This window comes from Selaginella moellendorffii, unplaced genomic scaffold (assembly GCF_000143415.4).
Source record: "Selaginella moellendorffii unplaced genomic scaffold, v1.0 SELMOscaffold_56, whole genome shotgun sequence".
NCBI classification, from domain to species: Eukaryota; Viridiplantae; Streptophyta; class Lycopodiopsida; order Selaginellales; family Selaginellaceae; genus Selaginella; species Selaginella moellendorffii.
The window spans coordinates 858,681-873,240 of NW_003314317.1; the positions used below are offsets into that span (position 1 = coordinate 858,681).

General features: G+C 40.6%; 2 protein-coding genes and 1 long non-coding RNA gene across 3 annotated transcripts; 2 read left to right on the forward strand and 1 right to left on the reverse strand.

The window, feature by feature from the left end:
* The first annotated feature begins 70 nt into the window (after positions 1–70).
* Positions 71–2,014, forward strand: LOC9654143 (L-type lectin-domain containing receptor kinase IV.1). Its single transcript, XM_024688040.1, has one exon. The coding sequence runs from the start codon at positions 71–73 to the stop codon at positions 2,012–2,014; it is 1,944 nt and encodes a 647-aa protein (XP_024543808.1).
* A 2,716-nt stretch (positions 2,015–4,730) lies between these two features.
* On the forward strand, positions 4,731–5,612 carry LOC112351030. The gene is made up of 2 exons (XR_002993972.1): positions 4,731–5,169; positions 5,243–5,612. It is a non-coding gene; the product is annotated as an uncharacterized LOC112351030 (long non-coding RNA).
* A 7,252-nt stretch (positions 5,613–12,864) lies between these two features.
* Positions 12,865–14,325, reverse strand: LOC9654320. The gene has a single exon (XM_024688041.1). It carries the CDS (start codon positions 14,323–14,325, stop codon positions 12,865–12,867), a length of 1,461 nt encoding a protein of 486 aa, XP_024543809.1.
* Between the last annotated feature and the right edge of the window lie 235 nt (positions 14,326–14,560).

Sequence of the window (14,560 nt, forward strand, 5' to 3'; positions counted from 1 at the left end):
CCAAAAACGTCTGATTTATATAGGGTGTTTTAGAGCATTTCTGACCATTGCTCTTTCTCCGAGAAGAGGGATGAGGAAAGATACTTTGCTGTTCGCCGCATTAGCCATTATCTCAGTGAGATGCTCGCTTGCAGGTGAAGCGATTAGTTTCGATCTGCGACCATCATTCAAACAGAGTCAAGCTCTTCTTATACAAGGACAAGCTAGAGCCACAAATGAAAGTTTGGAGCTTACCGGAGCGTTCGATTCCTCCATCATAAACGCTGGCCGGGTCTTCTATGCTTTGCCTATCAGGTTCGTCCACCAGTCTGGCAAAAACATCCGGATCTCCTCATTCAACACCGTCTTTGAGTTCCAAGTAAACAGTGCTCTGGACCGCTCCAACTGTAAACAAGGCGACGGGTTTGCCTTCGTTGCTGCAGCGAGCGCTAGCAGCCCACCCAATGGAAGCGATGCTGGATATCTCGGCCTGATGAACTCTTCCACTGCCGGTAATGCATCCAACCATCTGTTTGCTGTAGAGTTTGACAGCGTCCAGAACGTTGAGTTTGCCGATCCACCATGGAGTCACGTCGGTGTGAATGTTAACAGCATGATCTCGCTTGAAACAGCCCGTTGGGAACGCCCTTCCTTTCCACCATTCAAGACCGCAAACTCCAAAGCGTGGATAGACTATGATGCTTCAACTGATGTGTTGCAGGTCCGTGTTTCGAATGAAAACATCGGGGTCAAGCCAGCAAACGCGCTTCTCGCGGTATCGGGGCTCCAACTATCTGAGGTTTTCCACAGGAGTATGTTCATTGGCTTTTCCGCCTCTTCTGGCTCCTGCAACGACAGCCACGAGATCATGAGATGGCAATTCGACTCAAACTACAAAAATCACCGATCGTCACCTCCGTCTCGGCATCGAGATTCAAAGTCGAAGACGGCAGCTCTTGGCTTTGCTAGCCAAATCTATCCCGTGCTTGGCATAGCACTAGTAGCCGTGGGACTCGCGTCGCTTTGGTACGTATGCCTGGGAAAACCGATCTTGAAGAGCTTTCATCGAAATGGATGCAAACTGTTAGCTCACTTTAGCTATGACGATATCAGCCGAGCTACCGGGAGATTTGACGAGAGACTTGTCCTTGGCCGTGGAGCATTTGGAACAGTGTACAAAGCCGAGTTTAAAGGCCCGACGACTGTCGCAGTGAAGATCTTGGCGCAAACCGGTTTGGAAGTCGAGCACCAGTTCCTGGCGGAGCTCTCCACACTGGGAAAGATCAAACACCCGAACTTAGTCGATCTCCAAGGTTGGTGTCACTCTAGAGGAAAGCTCATGCTAGTCTACGAGTACTTACCGAATGGAAGCTTGGACAGACACCTTTTCTCCGAGAGCGAAAAGTTCCTCTCATGGGAGAGAAGGTCCCAGATCATCCATGGAGTCGCGGAAGCCATCAAGTTTCTCCACCAGGGACACGAGGAATGCATCCTCCACAGAGATATCAAGGCCGCAAACGTTCTTCTCGACAAGAACTTCAAGGCCAAGCTCGGGGATTTCGGCCTGGCAAGGCTCTTCGATCACACCGACCAGGGAGTCCTCCAGACGATGACGAGAGTTGGGACGGCCGGCTACATCGCTCCAGAGCTCGCGTTCGCGGGCAAGGCCACGGAGAAATCCGACGTCTACAGCTTTGGCGTCTTGATCCTGGAGATTGTCACGGGGCGGCGAACGATCTCCCTCGCCTGCTCGAAAACGCTCATCGATCGAGTGTGGGGGATGCAAGAGAGCAATGCGCTGCTGGAGATTGTCGACGAGAGGATGCGGTCGAGCTACAATCCGGACGAGGCGAGAATGCTGCTCCATCTGGGGCTCACCTGCTGTAGCATGGACGCGGACGAGCGCCCGACGATGGGCGAGTGCTGTAAGATCCTTGGCGGCGAGATGCCGGCCCCCGATCCCCCCGCCGCGCAGCCGCTAGCGGCGCTCTGCAGCTACTATCGTAAGATGACTACTCGCGAGCAAGAACCCTAAAACCATGTTTCCAGACCTAAAAATCTTACTTTTTTTTCTCCATCACCTTTTGGCTAAATTTTGAGTTATGCCTTTAAAGTTTTGATAATTTCCATTTATTATCTTTAAAAAATCACCTTAAACTGAATCCTTGTTGTATTGTTCTTTTTTTTTTCTTAAGAGAAGGAAAAGAAGAAAAACTAAAAGAAAAGTGGTGCTTCTTTAGTTTTGCTAAGTATTGGGGCGTGTTTTGTTGATGGATGTGTTCTTACCATGGCTGGTGCTGCAAAAGCTCGAGCCTCACTTTTCTACAAGGAAGTCATTCTGTGCTGCCTTTCCTTCAAATAACAGAGTAAACGTTTCTATTTTGATTTTCATCATGTAGATTTCCGGTATGTCTTTCTTTTCCACAAAGTGTCAGGACCCCAAGACATTTTGTAAATTGTAGGCACGGTTTTGCAGGTTTCACCAGTGTGTGTTGGAGCTGAAGTCAAGGAGCTCCTGAATCAGCGACGAATGATCTTGTTCTGCTGTAACACCCAAACGCCTCTTTCGGGACAGCGATGCATTTAATCCTTTGCGAGCAACGCCCAGCTTTCGCGTGTCCGCTGGAATCCTTTCGTCCTCCTATAGCATCCCAGCTGATGGAGATTATCCAGAAAAATTAGGGAACCAATAAGTTGGGTTGTCTTGTACATGGGGAGATCATGATCATAGGATTCTTTGATTTCTCGAAAGCTAAATCAAACATCTCCCTCCAAGACGTCCCAATCTATTTGTTCCCAAGGTAAGAAGGGTACAAAGGGATCTTATTTTTTGAAGCTACTACAAGCAACAATCCTTTCATGCTTGGAACTGACATGGAATTATGGAGGTGGCAAGCAAATGCTCTGGGCATAGCGAGCATTTTGGCAAAGTATCAATCACGTGTTTGAGACTCATAAAAGAAAAAGTATAAAAACCTTTCTCGTTGAAAATAGTAGTACCACAGTCTAGAAATCATGATATACGGAAAAAAATTTCAAGTCTTGCAGAGAATCATCTTTTTTGGTCTGAAATCTGTGATTCATCCAGGCAATGATCATCCAGGCATTAACATGTCTAGAGCCCACGTGAAAAATATGGCTGCCGCAGAGGAGAATATGGAAAGAATCAAGAAAGGAGTCCTGCCGGTGATCTCCATTCTTCTATTGCTAGTTCTTTCTTCAAATCTTAATTCCTTGAAAAGAAAATCAAACCGGAGCGAGAGCGTGAGGGGGACATCACAGCCCACCGCCATAAACCATGGCTGGGGCATGAGATTAAAGAAAAGCTTTGGGATCTTTGGCCAAAGCGCGATAAACTTTAGCAGGGGATACATATTTTGGACGAGCTAGAAGTTAAGACTGCTGCTTAGTCGCATCTGGGATATCGAAACCGGCTGAGGCCACAATCACTGGGAGCTCGCTCGTAGCGCCCGCGGAGGTTCCGATCCACGCGACAGATGCACCGGGCGTCCACTCTGCTCGTCGCCTGGCAGCACAAACCTCCCGGCCGGGCTCGGTTGAATCGGGCGTACTCGCGGCACGCATCCACGAAGTCCTGGCAATCCAATCGATCGCCCCGGCCGCCCCCTCCAAATCCCCCTTCAAAAAACAAAGAAATCAACGTCCAAGAACAAGCGTGAGTTCTTCCGTACCGCCGCCGCCGCCCCCGCCAGGTCCACCACCGAATCCACCGCCCCCGCCAGGTCCACCACCGAATCCACCGCCTCCACCAGGTCCACCACCACCTCCACCAGGCCCGCCACCGAACCCACCGCCTCCGCCACCGCCCCCGCGCCCAAAACCAGGCTGAGCTTGGGCGAGATCGAAAATCACAGCTAACAAAACTATAGCAAGAACAAGAAGAGAGTTCCTCATAGTTGACATGCTTGATCGACTTGATGCCACTCCAATCCAAGAGAGGATGTCTTTTGTAGGCTGGAGATTTTCGGCGACCATTAATGCTGCCCACCCATCTTTGTTGACAAGAAAGGTGGCGAGCAGTAGCGTTACAGAGTCCACAGGCCGGCCATTCAATCTCGAGCTTATCACCTCGGAGAATATCCTCCTCTTGCGATTTTGTTTAGCACTTATTAGCTCCCGCGCCCTTTGGATGATCCTCGAGAGCTCAGAGCCAGCGCCGCCATTCTTGCCACAAGAAGAGAGACTGCTGCGCTCCAGAGGAGAGACAACGGGGCTGCGAGCGACGGTGGAGTATGGATTGAACAGACTCTCGCAGAAGGAGGTAGAGCTCTTGGCCACTAGAAAGATTTAGAAACCAGCATGGGGAGAGAGAAAGCTCACGTACCTCTGCCATTGCCTTGATTTTCAAGGCCGGGTCGCTCGTCAGCAGTACCACTCTCCCTTCCACAACGCTTCTCTCGAAGAGCAGCGCACAGTCTAGGACGTGGTCGTCGTTCGTAGGAGAGAGTAAATCCACGGCATATGGGAGGAAGTTCTCGGCCACGGATGGAGAGACCGGAGGAGTCATGCCCATTGGTTTCATCTCGTTGCTTTTCTGCACGTGTATCCACCATGGCTTTTTCACCATGCACTCCTCTATCCAGCGCAATGACCTCCCGTGTCTCTCTCAAACCTTCCAGTTTCAAAAGAGAGTTGAAGCCATCTTCGTCCAGGAAACAGCTTGTATCCACAATAACATGCTATTGTTTCTTCCTGGTAACCTCGTCAGCCTCCTTCTCTGTTACCTGGAGAACGAGCCAGACATTAAACTTGCGGGTTTAAAGCTCATGGAAAGAGGCCTTACCCAGTGACGATGAGCGTAATAGTCTTTGAGACTGTCTTTATCGGAGCTCGTTGAGTAAGGTGCTGGCGGGAAAACGGGCTTGTAGTCGTGTTAAACACTCAGGTGACGGCAGAAAAAAGAGCTCCCCGTGACACCACGGAGTTGGATGCATCCACCTCAGGGTTTGCAACTAGAGGTTTCCTTGTCTGATACGTAACCGTCTTCAGCTCCGATACAGGGTGCAGAAGCCTCTGTTTTTGTGACAAGGCTTGGCAGCTCGAGTTTGACACCACGCCTAAGCCAGAGCTTCGAAGGAGACTGTTCCGGCTCCGGAGATCTTCTTTCCAGCCGGAGACATTCGCAGAGCTGTGAACTTCACTGACAGAGGAGAAACCACTCCCGGGGTGGTGAGCCCGATCTTCCATTGAATGCAAATGAAAAACCAAAGCTGACCTGTTTACGTGAGTTACTGCTTTCCAGCCGCAAGATGCTGTGGAACACCTCATCCAGACCCTTGGCGACTAGGAGTGCATTCGAACTGAGCTACTCTCTGGACAAGTATCTTATCCCAGCTCGTCCTAAGGGACATGCACTCAGGTAAGCTTTTTAAAATCTGACTAGGTACAAGGCTGATAAAAAATCTAACGGTTCATACTCAATGGGGAGCCTCTGCTCCCTCTCAACTCGGCCACGATGGAGGAAGATCGAAAGTTTGAGGTGGGAGCATCGAACCGTTTATGGTCAAGCTCTGCCACAACATGGTGCACCAAAGTCAAAATCTTGAGTGTTTTTCTTTAGAAAGATTTTTATCTAGCATTAATGTTATATCATTTAAAAGTTCTTTAAAAAATAATAACATTATTATAGATAATTTAGAAATTCTTGTTTTGCTTGTTATTTCTATGTATTAATATAATTGATCAAATAAAATTTTATAATTATAAACACAAGATTGAGATGGTAGAATAAACTAGAATATACTAGGAAGTGTTAAAGTTAAACATATTTATTAATTTATAACTAAAAAATTAATCTAAATGAATAACAACTGTTAGATGGAAAATATTCTAGTGTATTTTACTACCCCTTCAGGTTTTCTTAAGAAAAGCAAAACTACCCATCCTAGCTGTTGGAAAGAGATTGAGAATTTTTTAAGGAGATTAAATGATTTTATCAACTATTAGATAAATAATGGCACAGTAAATTATTAATAATAAATAAATAAAATTTTGATTATTATATAATATTTTACAAGATTTATTAATAATTTATGTTGTTAGTATTTTTCCTAATTGTGGATATAGTCAAGGGATTGATGAATAAATATTAATTCACAATTAAAATTGCATGATATCTTTTCTCATTTCTGGTGTATGAAATCTCAGCTATATTTTTTAATTCATTTCATCAACATCTTTTTTGATTTCTGGTGCAGCTATATTTTCTTATTGGTAAACTATCATTAGACTTGTAGCTAGTATTGCAAGCATTTCTTTATTAAAATATCAACCCAAGAATTTGGCACTCGATTTATAGTGATTCATTTATGGTGTTGTGGTATTAGAATCATCCCAAGATGCTTGTGCTTACATTCTCAATTTTATTATGTTATGGTCCATCTAGCAAGTAGCTTATAACTGGCACTCACTATCTTTGTTAAAATCTTTGAATAGTTTGAGTAGACATTCTAGACACACCCCTATGCTCTAGGTGACTATTCTTCTTTGATTTTTTATTCTTTACAATTCTTAATTCATAACTAGTGAATGGAGGAGACACTCAAAGTTCCTCTTTTGGTCTCCAGAGAAGCTTTGTATACTTGACTAGTGTTTTTGCAATTTTTATTTTTTATTTTTGTGGTGATTATAGTAATATTTTTGTTGCTACCTCTTCTGGCAATCATTGCAATAAAGGAGGAGGAGGGTGGTAGCAGCTGTGACAATAGAAGCAATAAGAGCAAGGGTAAAGGTAAGGAAGGAAATGGATGAGGGTAGTAATAGTAATAGTGGTGATACAACTACTCCTACCACTTCTAATGGCTATGTTGATGGTGTTGTTGGTGGTGGTGGCAATAGTCTTGTTGTTGTTGTTGTTATTACCACTTCTAGCAATAACAATGCTAGTGAGGGTGATTATTTCCAGTGCAAGGTGCTTAGAGTAAATAAAAAGTTATAGAGAGACTACAAAATTTCTTAACTTAAAGGAAATAATAAGTAAGTTTTATATAAACTTTTATTTGTAACCTCTTGAATTTGAACTTTTTGAAAAGTCACACATCCCAGTACTATTCAAACTAAAAATGTTAAAACCCAAATATCCCAAGACCCTTATCCAATCAGAAAAAAGGGTACACTCTTTTTTATAGGCTCTTTCTTTTTATATTAAACCAAAATGAATTATCTCTTAAGTTTTTTTAGTTTCTTATATTATTTTAAAGTTTTTTTTTCTTTTTACATAAGCATAAGATGCTCAAAATAAAAGGTTTCCAAATGTAGTTCTAATGCAGGGTGTTTGGGGGAGATAAAAAAGCTCTAACACATGGAGTATATAATTCTTTAAATTGAAATAGATAGAGAGTAAATTTAAGTAGGTTTTGATTTTATTTTTTTGTTTTTGTGTGCGAGATTTTTGAGAGGCTTGTTAATATATCTATAGCAATAGGATCTTGGGAGATAAGGAGTAAGTTTTAATTTAATCTTATCTTCTTTTTTATTCTAAGTTTTCCTTATATATATGTGTGTGTATGTGTAAAGCTTTACTAATAAAGCTTTAAGTGTACGATCATTAGATTCAGAAGCTTTTATATGCTATAAAAGTTATTTTATTGTATTTTGTATATCAAATAAAATATTTTTATTTTTATTATATTTTTTTATATAGACTAATTCATTTGTGCCTTCAAGGCCTTTGAAGCATTTGTGCCTTTTTATTTTTTTCCATTATTGTAATGCATGTGGTTTTCACTCTTTATCCTTTGTGATTTACCATAGAATAATTATGAAGTGGAACCTAAACCCTCCATATGCCACATGCAAAATGCCATATGTCTAAAGGCAGCAAAGGGGATCCCATGTTTTAGGGCTTTAGGCCACTAAATGAGGGGATGAAACCAAACTTCTAAGTATGGAGTCAAAAAGTGAAAGAAGTAAAGTATGAAATGACTCTTAAGCTATAGCCCAAGGAATGAAGGGACAAAAACATAAAGCAGTATAAAAACAATTTTAGAGCATCTAGTATCCCAACACTATGATCAATATGCAAAATAGAGCCAAATAGAGTTTGGCTTTATTTTAGCATAACAATGGCCTAACATAAGGATATGGATATTCCACCAATTAACATGAGGCTTGAACCCAAACCAGATGCAAAATAAGGATAGATATACAAACAAGAGTTAGATTATATCTCAAAATAGTCACCCATGCCCAACTTACCCATTATCCTACTATACATTTGGAAACACACCCCCCCCCCCCCGAAGAACACATGCTTTGAGCTTTCACCTTAGTCCTAGAAGTTAGTCATTAGGATAATCACAAAAATTTACTAAATACGAAATGGCACTAAATTGCAAATTTGAACAAAAATAACACCATTGTGTTTAAGACAATCTATACATTCTATAAATATGCCCAACTAATAGATCTAGATACTTTCTATAAATAGTCAATAGGACCAAACATAACTAATATGTGGGGCATGATAATAAGAGTGTTTAGTAAATACGGTAAACTATTATCTACCGATATTAAAGGATTAGTCTCAATACAGGAAGGTTCTTCTCAAGCCAATGCAAAACAGAACAAAAGAGAATTAAAAGCTAGGCTAAATATGCTCAATAATAAATATATAGGAGTTTCTATTTTATGTTTATTTAGCTAAACTAACACTTGAACAACAAGAGTTGAAAAGGGAACCAACAATCCTGACCTCCAGTTATCATGGTAGTAAGGAAAGAATATTTGAAAGGACTTGCCAATAAGTAACTTTCAATAACTGTAATTACATTCGTGACAATTATAACTTTATAATGTAGGTTTAAATGCAGATCAATTTCAAGCATTTTTGCAAAAATTCATATAGATACCCTTTGCCTTCAGTCAGAAAATGATCCCATTGTAAGATTTCTATAGTTAATGGTTAAGTGAGCTACATAAGTCAGATATCACTATTCTTTATCTGCAATAATAATATATATTAAAGAGGCATTGAGCAAGTAAAAGAGATAAGCAAGATACCTTAAAAGATTAAGTTTTTGGATCACCCAACCTAATTATACCAAAACCTTTAACTCATTGGAAAAAAGTGCACTCTTATTCATGGGCCCTTTCCCTTTATATTTCAACCTTTATATGGATCATCTCTCAAATTATTTCTTTTGGTTGCTTATAAATATATATATAAAGCTAGTCACAAAATTATATTAAATTTTAAGGTGGAACCATAATCCAATGCAATCCCCTAGTGACAATTATTAAGCTTGTCCTATAAAGTTAGAAACTTAATCTTGGAGAAATATTTTACCTTAATTAGAAAATCACCTCATAAAAATGAGTCATAGTGATACTTACTCATCTCCATCATATCTCCCTAATAATAAAAAAGAAAATGTAGTAATTTTTAATAAAACACTTACTGGAGAAGATATCAACAGACATATGACCAATTATTGTGGTTCATTTTCTTAATAGCATACAATATAGTTCTTTATGTGAAGTAGTCAATTTCATGACACAGCTAGCCTTGCATAAGAAAAGTATGAAAGGCACAATATAATAATATATCATCATAGGACAAATTTGTGTAAGGGAAAAGTAAAGTTTTCATTTTATTTTATCTTTTCTTTAAATCCTCAATCACCAACAAGACCTTCCCATTGGTGGCACCAAAGTATATCAGTGTCTAGATCAACTTTGCTAACAGCAAGTGCAAGTCATGCTCCTCTGGCCAAGTGTACACGTGAAGACCAGTTCTTAGGCAGAGACTGATAAAGGGTCCAACAATACTGATCTTTAGCCATCATGGCAGTAACAAAAGAATATTTGAAAAGACTCATCAATAGGTTTTGATCACAGTCTTTTGAACACATAGGGACAAAAGTGGCAATTGACCCATATCATAAATCACCAGCGGTTAGGGTTGTTGATATCTTTGATAATTATAGTCATTATTACCCACATGTAATAAAGCTGAACACAACACATTATTACTATATATGTATGTTAGGCAAGTGAGTGAAAACTTGGTGTATTGAAGAGAGCAAAAGGCTACATACATTCTTGGCTGTCTACAGGAACTTTGGTACTTGCAATGTAAAGTGTAAGAAGTGGTGAACAAGTGATGAAAACTTGTTTATGGAGTTATATATTTGTCTAGGTTACGAGGACTTCTAAGTAGGGATTAATCCATAAAGATAAAATTCTTAAATGTTATTAATAAAAAATTCTTGACCTAATTAGAGAAACTCATTGCACTTATTAGTGTTGGGAATCCCTACGATATTGAGTTTAATCCTTTAACATTCATTACATAATAGTTTACTGTATTTATGAGGGGGTTTTAAATGTATAGTAGGGATAGTGGGTAGGTCAAGCATGGCTGACCAACCTGAGTCACAGTTTAACTCCTGGATATGAGTCATAGTCTAACTCCCTACTTGCATGCCTGTCTTTAAGCAACCAAATAGAACAACTTAATAAACAATTCATAAGGGTTCTAATATAGAGGGAATCAATTAAGGGTTTTATAATACTTGGGATTAAGCATCATTAGGTTTAAATAGTATTAGCTTGAGTGACCTTTCAAGAAATCCAAACTCAAAACTCTACATTTAATATTAAGTTCTACTCTATTGGTTAGTTAAGGGGAATCACACTATATGTTAAGATTGACATTGGGCAAGTCCAATTTTTTTCAACTATGGTTGACCTAATGGGTAATGTGTCAAGAGAGCGAGATTCTTTAACTTTATTTTACTTGTTAATCCTAGCATTGGGATGTTAAATGCTCTATATTAGGCCACTAGTATGCTAAAATAGTGTCAGACTCCATTTGGCTTTGTTTTGCATGTTACTCCTAGTATTGGGATATTAAATGTTCTAGGGCTATTCCAATATGACTTTATACTCTTGCCCCTTTATTAGTTAAATTGTACATTTGGAAGTTATTTTGTGCTCTAGTTGCTTTACTTCTTAATTGCATGCTCAGGAGTTTGACTTCATCCCTTTGTTCAATGGGACAAGATCTTAAAATTTGGATTTCGCTCTACTACTCTTAGCCCACATGTCCAAGAGTTTAAGTTCCACTCCCTAGTGACACGAAGAGTTCTTCCATATATAACAGAAAGTGTAATTATAATTATCCTATCATAAATTATTATAAAGTAAAGGGTGAAAACTATATATGTTACAAGCACGGTTTGTATAAAGGGGTTGGAAGTATTGGTTAGCAAAATCATATTTATGAAGACTTTTTATCTCACGGATATACATTATATGGATTTAATTTTTGGGATGCCATGGTTCACAAAGGTAAATCCAGTGATAAAATAGACCATTAAATGTGTCTCACTAAAGTATAGTACCATCAAGGATGTGTGGTTTGGCGAGGGATTTTAGCTTTCAATTGTTATGCTCTCCACTACATTTTTAAAGTGGGTTATTATAATGGAAAAACACTTTTAAGTTACTTATTTATTCATGATTTAGGGGACCAAGGTAAATGTGCAGAAGAGGCAGTAGTATGGGATGCATTCAATTTTTTTTTTAATGTTTTTCCATTCACACTTCCTCATAGGTTACCTCCATTACAAGGTGTGGAACATGAGATTACATTAGAGCCAAAGACAAAGCCAATTTGTCAATATCCATTTTTATTGAGTTATGCAGAAGAACAAAAAGTTTAATAACAAATCAAGGAGTTATTTGAATTTGGATTCATTCAGCTAAATAAGTCTTCATTTAGCACACTAGTCTTACTCGTGAAAAAAAAAAACAATTTGGTATAAATATGTATTAACTACCGTACCTTAAACAAAAAGATAATAATATTTGTAGAGTGGATATCATTATATTGTAATAGATGACGTATTTATCTCTAAGATGGCATTCAATATAAGTTTTAGGCATTTTAAGTTCATAATTATGCCATTGATTTGACAAATACACCAATCATGTGTACTCAGTTAATGATAAAAGTATTTAGGCATTATCTTCATAAATTTGTAAAGATTGTTTTTGAACAATATTCTTGTTTTTAGCAAGAATATAAAAGAGGATAAGGTACATTTGCGCAAAGTTCTCCTATTGCTACATGACAACAAACCTTACACGAAGAAGAGAGCATAAACAAGATTTTCAGTAAGTTTTTAAGTATAGTCACTCAAAACGTAATCAACTCAATCAATAAGATAAAAATAACTTACCATCATATAATTTAAAATTAAGGAGTGTAACAAGCTTGTACTCTGGGTCACCATCAAGCTTGATTACTAATAATTACTAATAACGTAGGTACTGTGCACTAAGGAATGGTATTTGCAATAAGGTTTAAGGACAAAAATATGAAAAATTAAGTGAAGTTTCATGGATGTAGGTTATAAGTGTAAGATCTAACCCAAAATGGTGTCATTAGTCATTACATGGATGAGTTGTTCAGAAGTTATGCTAAAGAAGCCATATTTGATCTGTAATATTAAATACAAGAGTCAGATTACAATGGCTATCTTGTGGAAGTCTTGAGAACAATACAAATGGTGAATCAAGTTCTCATAGATGTAATGAAGGTGGAGCTTAGATATAAGTATGCAATAACAAATAAGGGTGTTAACATGTGATAGTAAAGAATAGTATTTAACATGTTGAACTATGTCTATGAACTGAGTTGTTGTAAGCAAATTTTATAAGTGACAAAATATTTACTTAGTTGTCCAGCTAATATATTAAAACATCGAAGGTATTATTTTAATGTTTGAATACGGGCCGAAGAAAGAAGGGGCCCGTATTCAAACATTAAAATAATACTTTGAATACGGGCCCCTTCTTTCTTCGGCACTGGAGATCTAAACGGCCACTTCCCGACATCGCTATTTACAGCTGAAGCGTCTAGATTCCACTGTCCATGGCATATTGTGTGATCCCAACTAGTCTTCGGATGATTCTTTGATCTTTAAGCGCTCTCGATTTCCTCCAGTTCTGATACCCTGCTTCCGGATAGAGCTCAGATGTAGTAGTTATATACACCCTGGTCCTGCTGGGAGGAATCCCGAAGTGCTCCATAACTTTCAGTATTCCTGAGTATTTGAGGCCGTGCTCATGCCTCTCAGAACTGAGAGTCGCTTGGAACAGCTCGAGCTCGGGCAAATCCTGGGGTGTCGGCTGCACTATCGTCATGGCGTCCACTGTCTCTTCCATGGGTGAATCCGGCCAGATGATTCTATTGACCGGCCAAGGACGTGACACATTCTCAATCTTGTCGACTTTCACCACTTCACCAAACTCAAAAACCCGCTCCTCGTCCTGACTTACCACATTGATATCGTCGTGGACTCGGCGAACCTTGAAACAACGACGGCTGTATTTCTGCGTCAGGGTCATGAACTCGTGCTGGAAGACGTGGCCCTTGCAACCGTTGACACCATGCGCCGCCAGTCCCTTGAAGCTTAAAAACAGCCGCAACTCCCCGCTGGTAGACTCGCTTAGTTTCTCTGTTGCCACCTTGACAAGGTAGGGAGATGCAAACATGTACTCGTACCCGTTGTATCCCTGCTTGACCCTCTGGTGTACTACTTTGTGACACGGATGGTCACCATCGGCAATCTGCTGTCCCACCGCTTCTACTGTACGCTGAATAGACTGTAAACCCCTGACGATGGTATCCAGGTCGATATGCAGCTTCTCAAGCACAAAGCGAGCCGTGCCACCCCATCTCCTGTATCTCTCCTTGACAACATCCAAAGTTAGCATCTTTCGTGCCTCAAGCAATTCCTCCTCGCCTTTAAGCGCTTGGACATGAGGCAGTGTCGGATCAAACATCACTTGCCAGGCAACCGCGAGCTCGGCAGCAGACCACACCGGCAGGATCACCTGGTTGCCGCGGCCATCCTTATCATAGTCCTGGAAATTGCTCAGCTTCGGAATTGCAGCAAGCAAGCTTTTGCATCCAAACTCCGGAACACACGGCAGCTTGCCATCCACCAGATAGTAAACCTCCGGATCAAGCAGGATGCCGTTGTTTTTCAGCCGGAGACACGAGTAATCCTGACCAATGACCTTGCTTTCATTGTTGTGTTGCGGCTCATAGAAGTAGAGAGAACCGCCCTTGGTCTGAAAAGCAACTGGCTTCCTTTCATTCAACAGCTTGAGCAGCGTGGTGATGATAAATGCCGTCTTGCCGATGCCAGGAACTCCCAGCAGTAGAACCGCAAGGACGCCACTGTCCCAAAGCCTCTCCACCTTCTCGCGGACTGGCACGTAGCAGGGTCGCTCCAGGATACACGAACCACTAGTCTTACACCAGAAATTCTGTAAGGCTTTACGAGACTGCGGGGTCGTGAATGTGTACATCGTTAGCTCCAGCAACCCTGCAGCACCAAGGAAAGCATTATAGGACAAAAGAGACACAGAAAGATCTTACCAGGCGGGGAAGGACACGGTATCTCGTTCAATGCTTCCTTCACATAGTGCATTTCGTCCGTTTGGTCCTAGAGATTGAATCGATGAGAGATCGCCATTGTATCATACTGAACGCACCTCAGCAGCAGGGGGTGATGACGTCGCTGGATCCATCGCCTCCTCCTCC

What these genes read in the sequence shown, in the direction of transcription:
- LOC9654320 (XM_024688041.1), bottom strand. Translation starts at nt 14,325, where the DNA reads ATGTACACATTCACGACCCCGCAGTCTCGTAAAGCCTTACAGAATTTC.
- LOC9654143 (XM_024688040.1), top strand. Translation starts at nt 71, where the DNA reads ATGAGGAAAGATACTTTGCTGTTCGCCGCATTAGCCATTATCTCAGTG.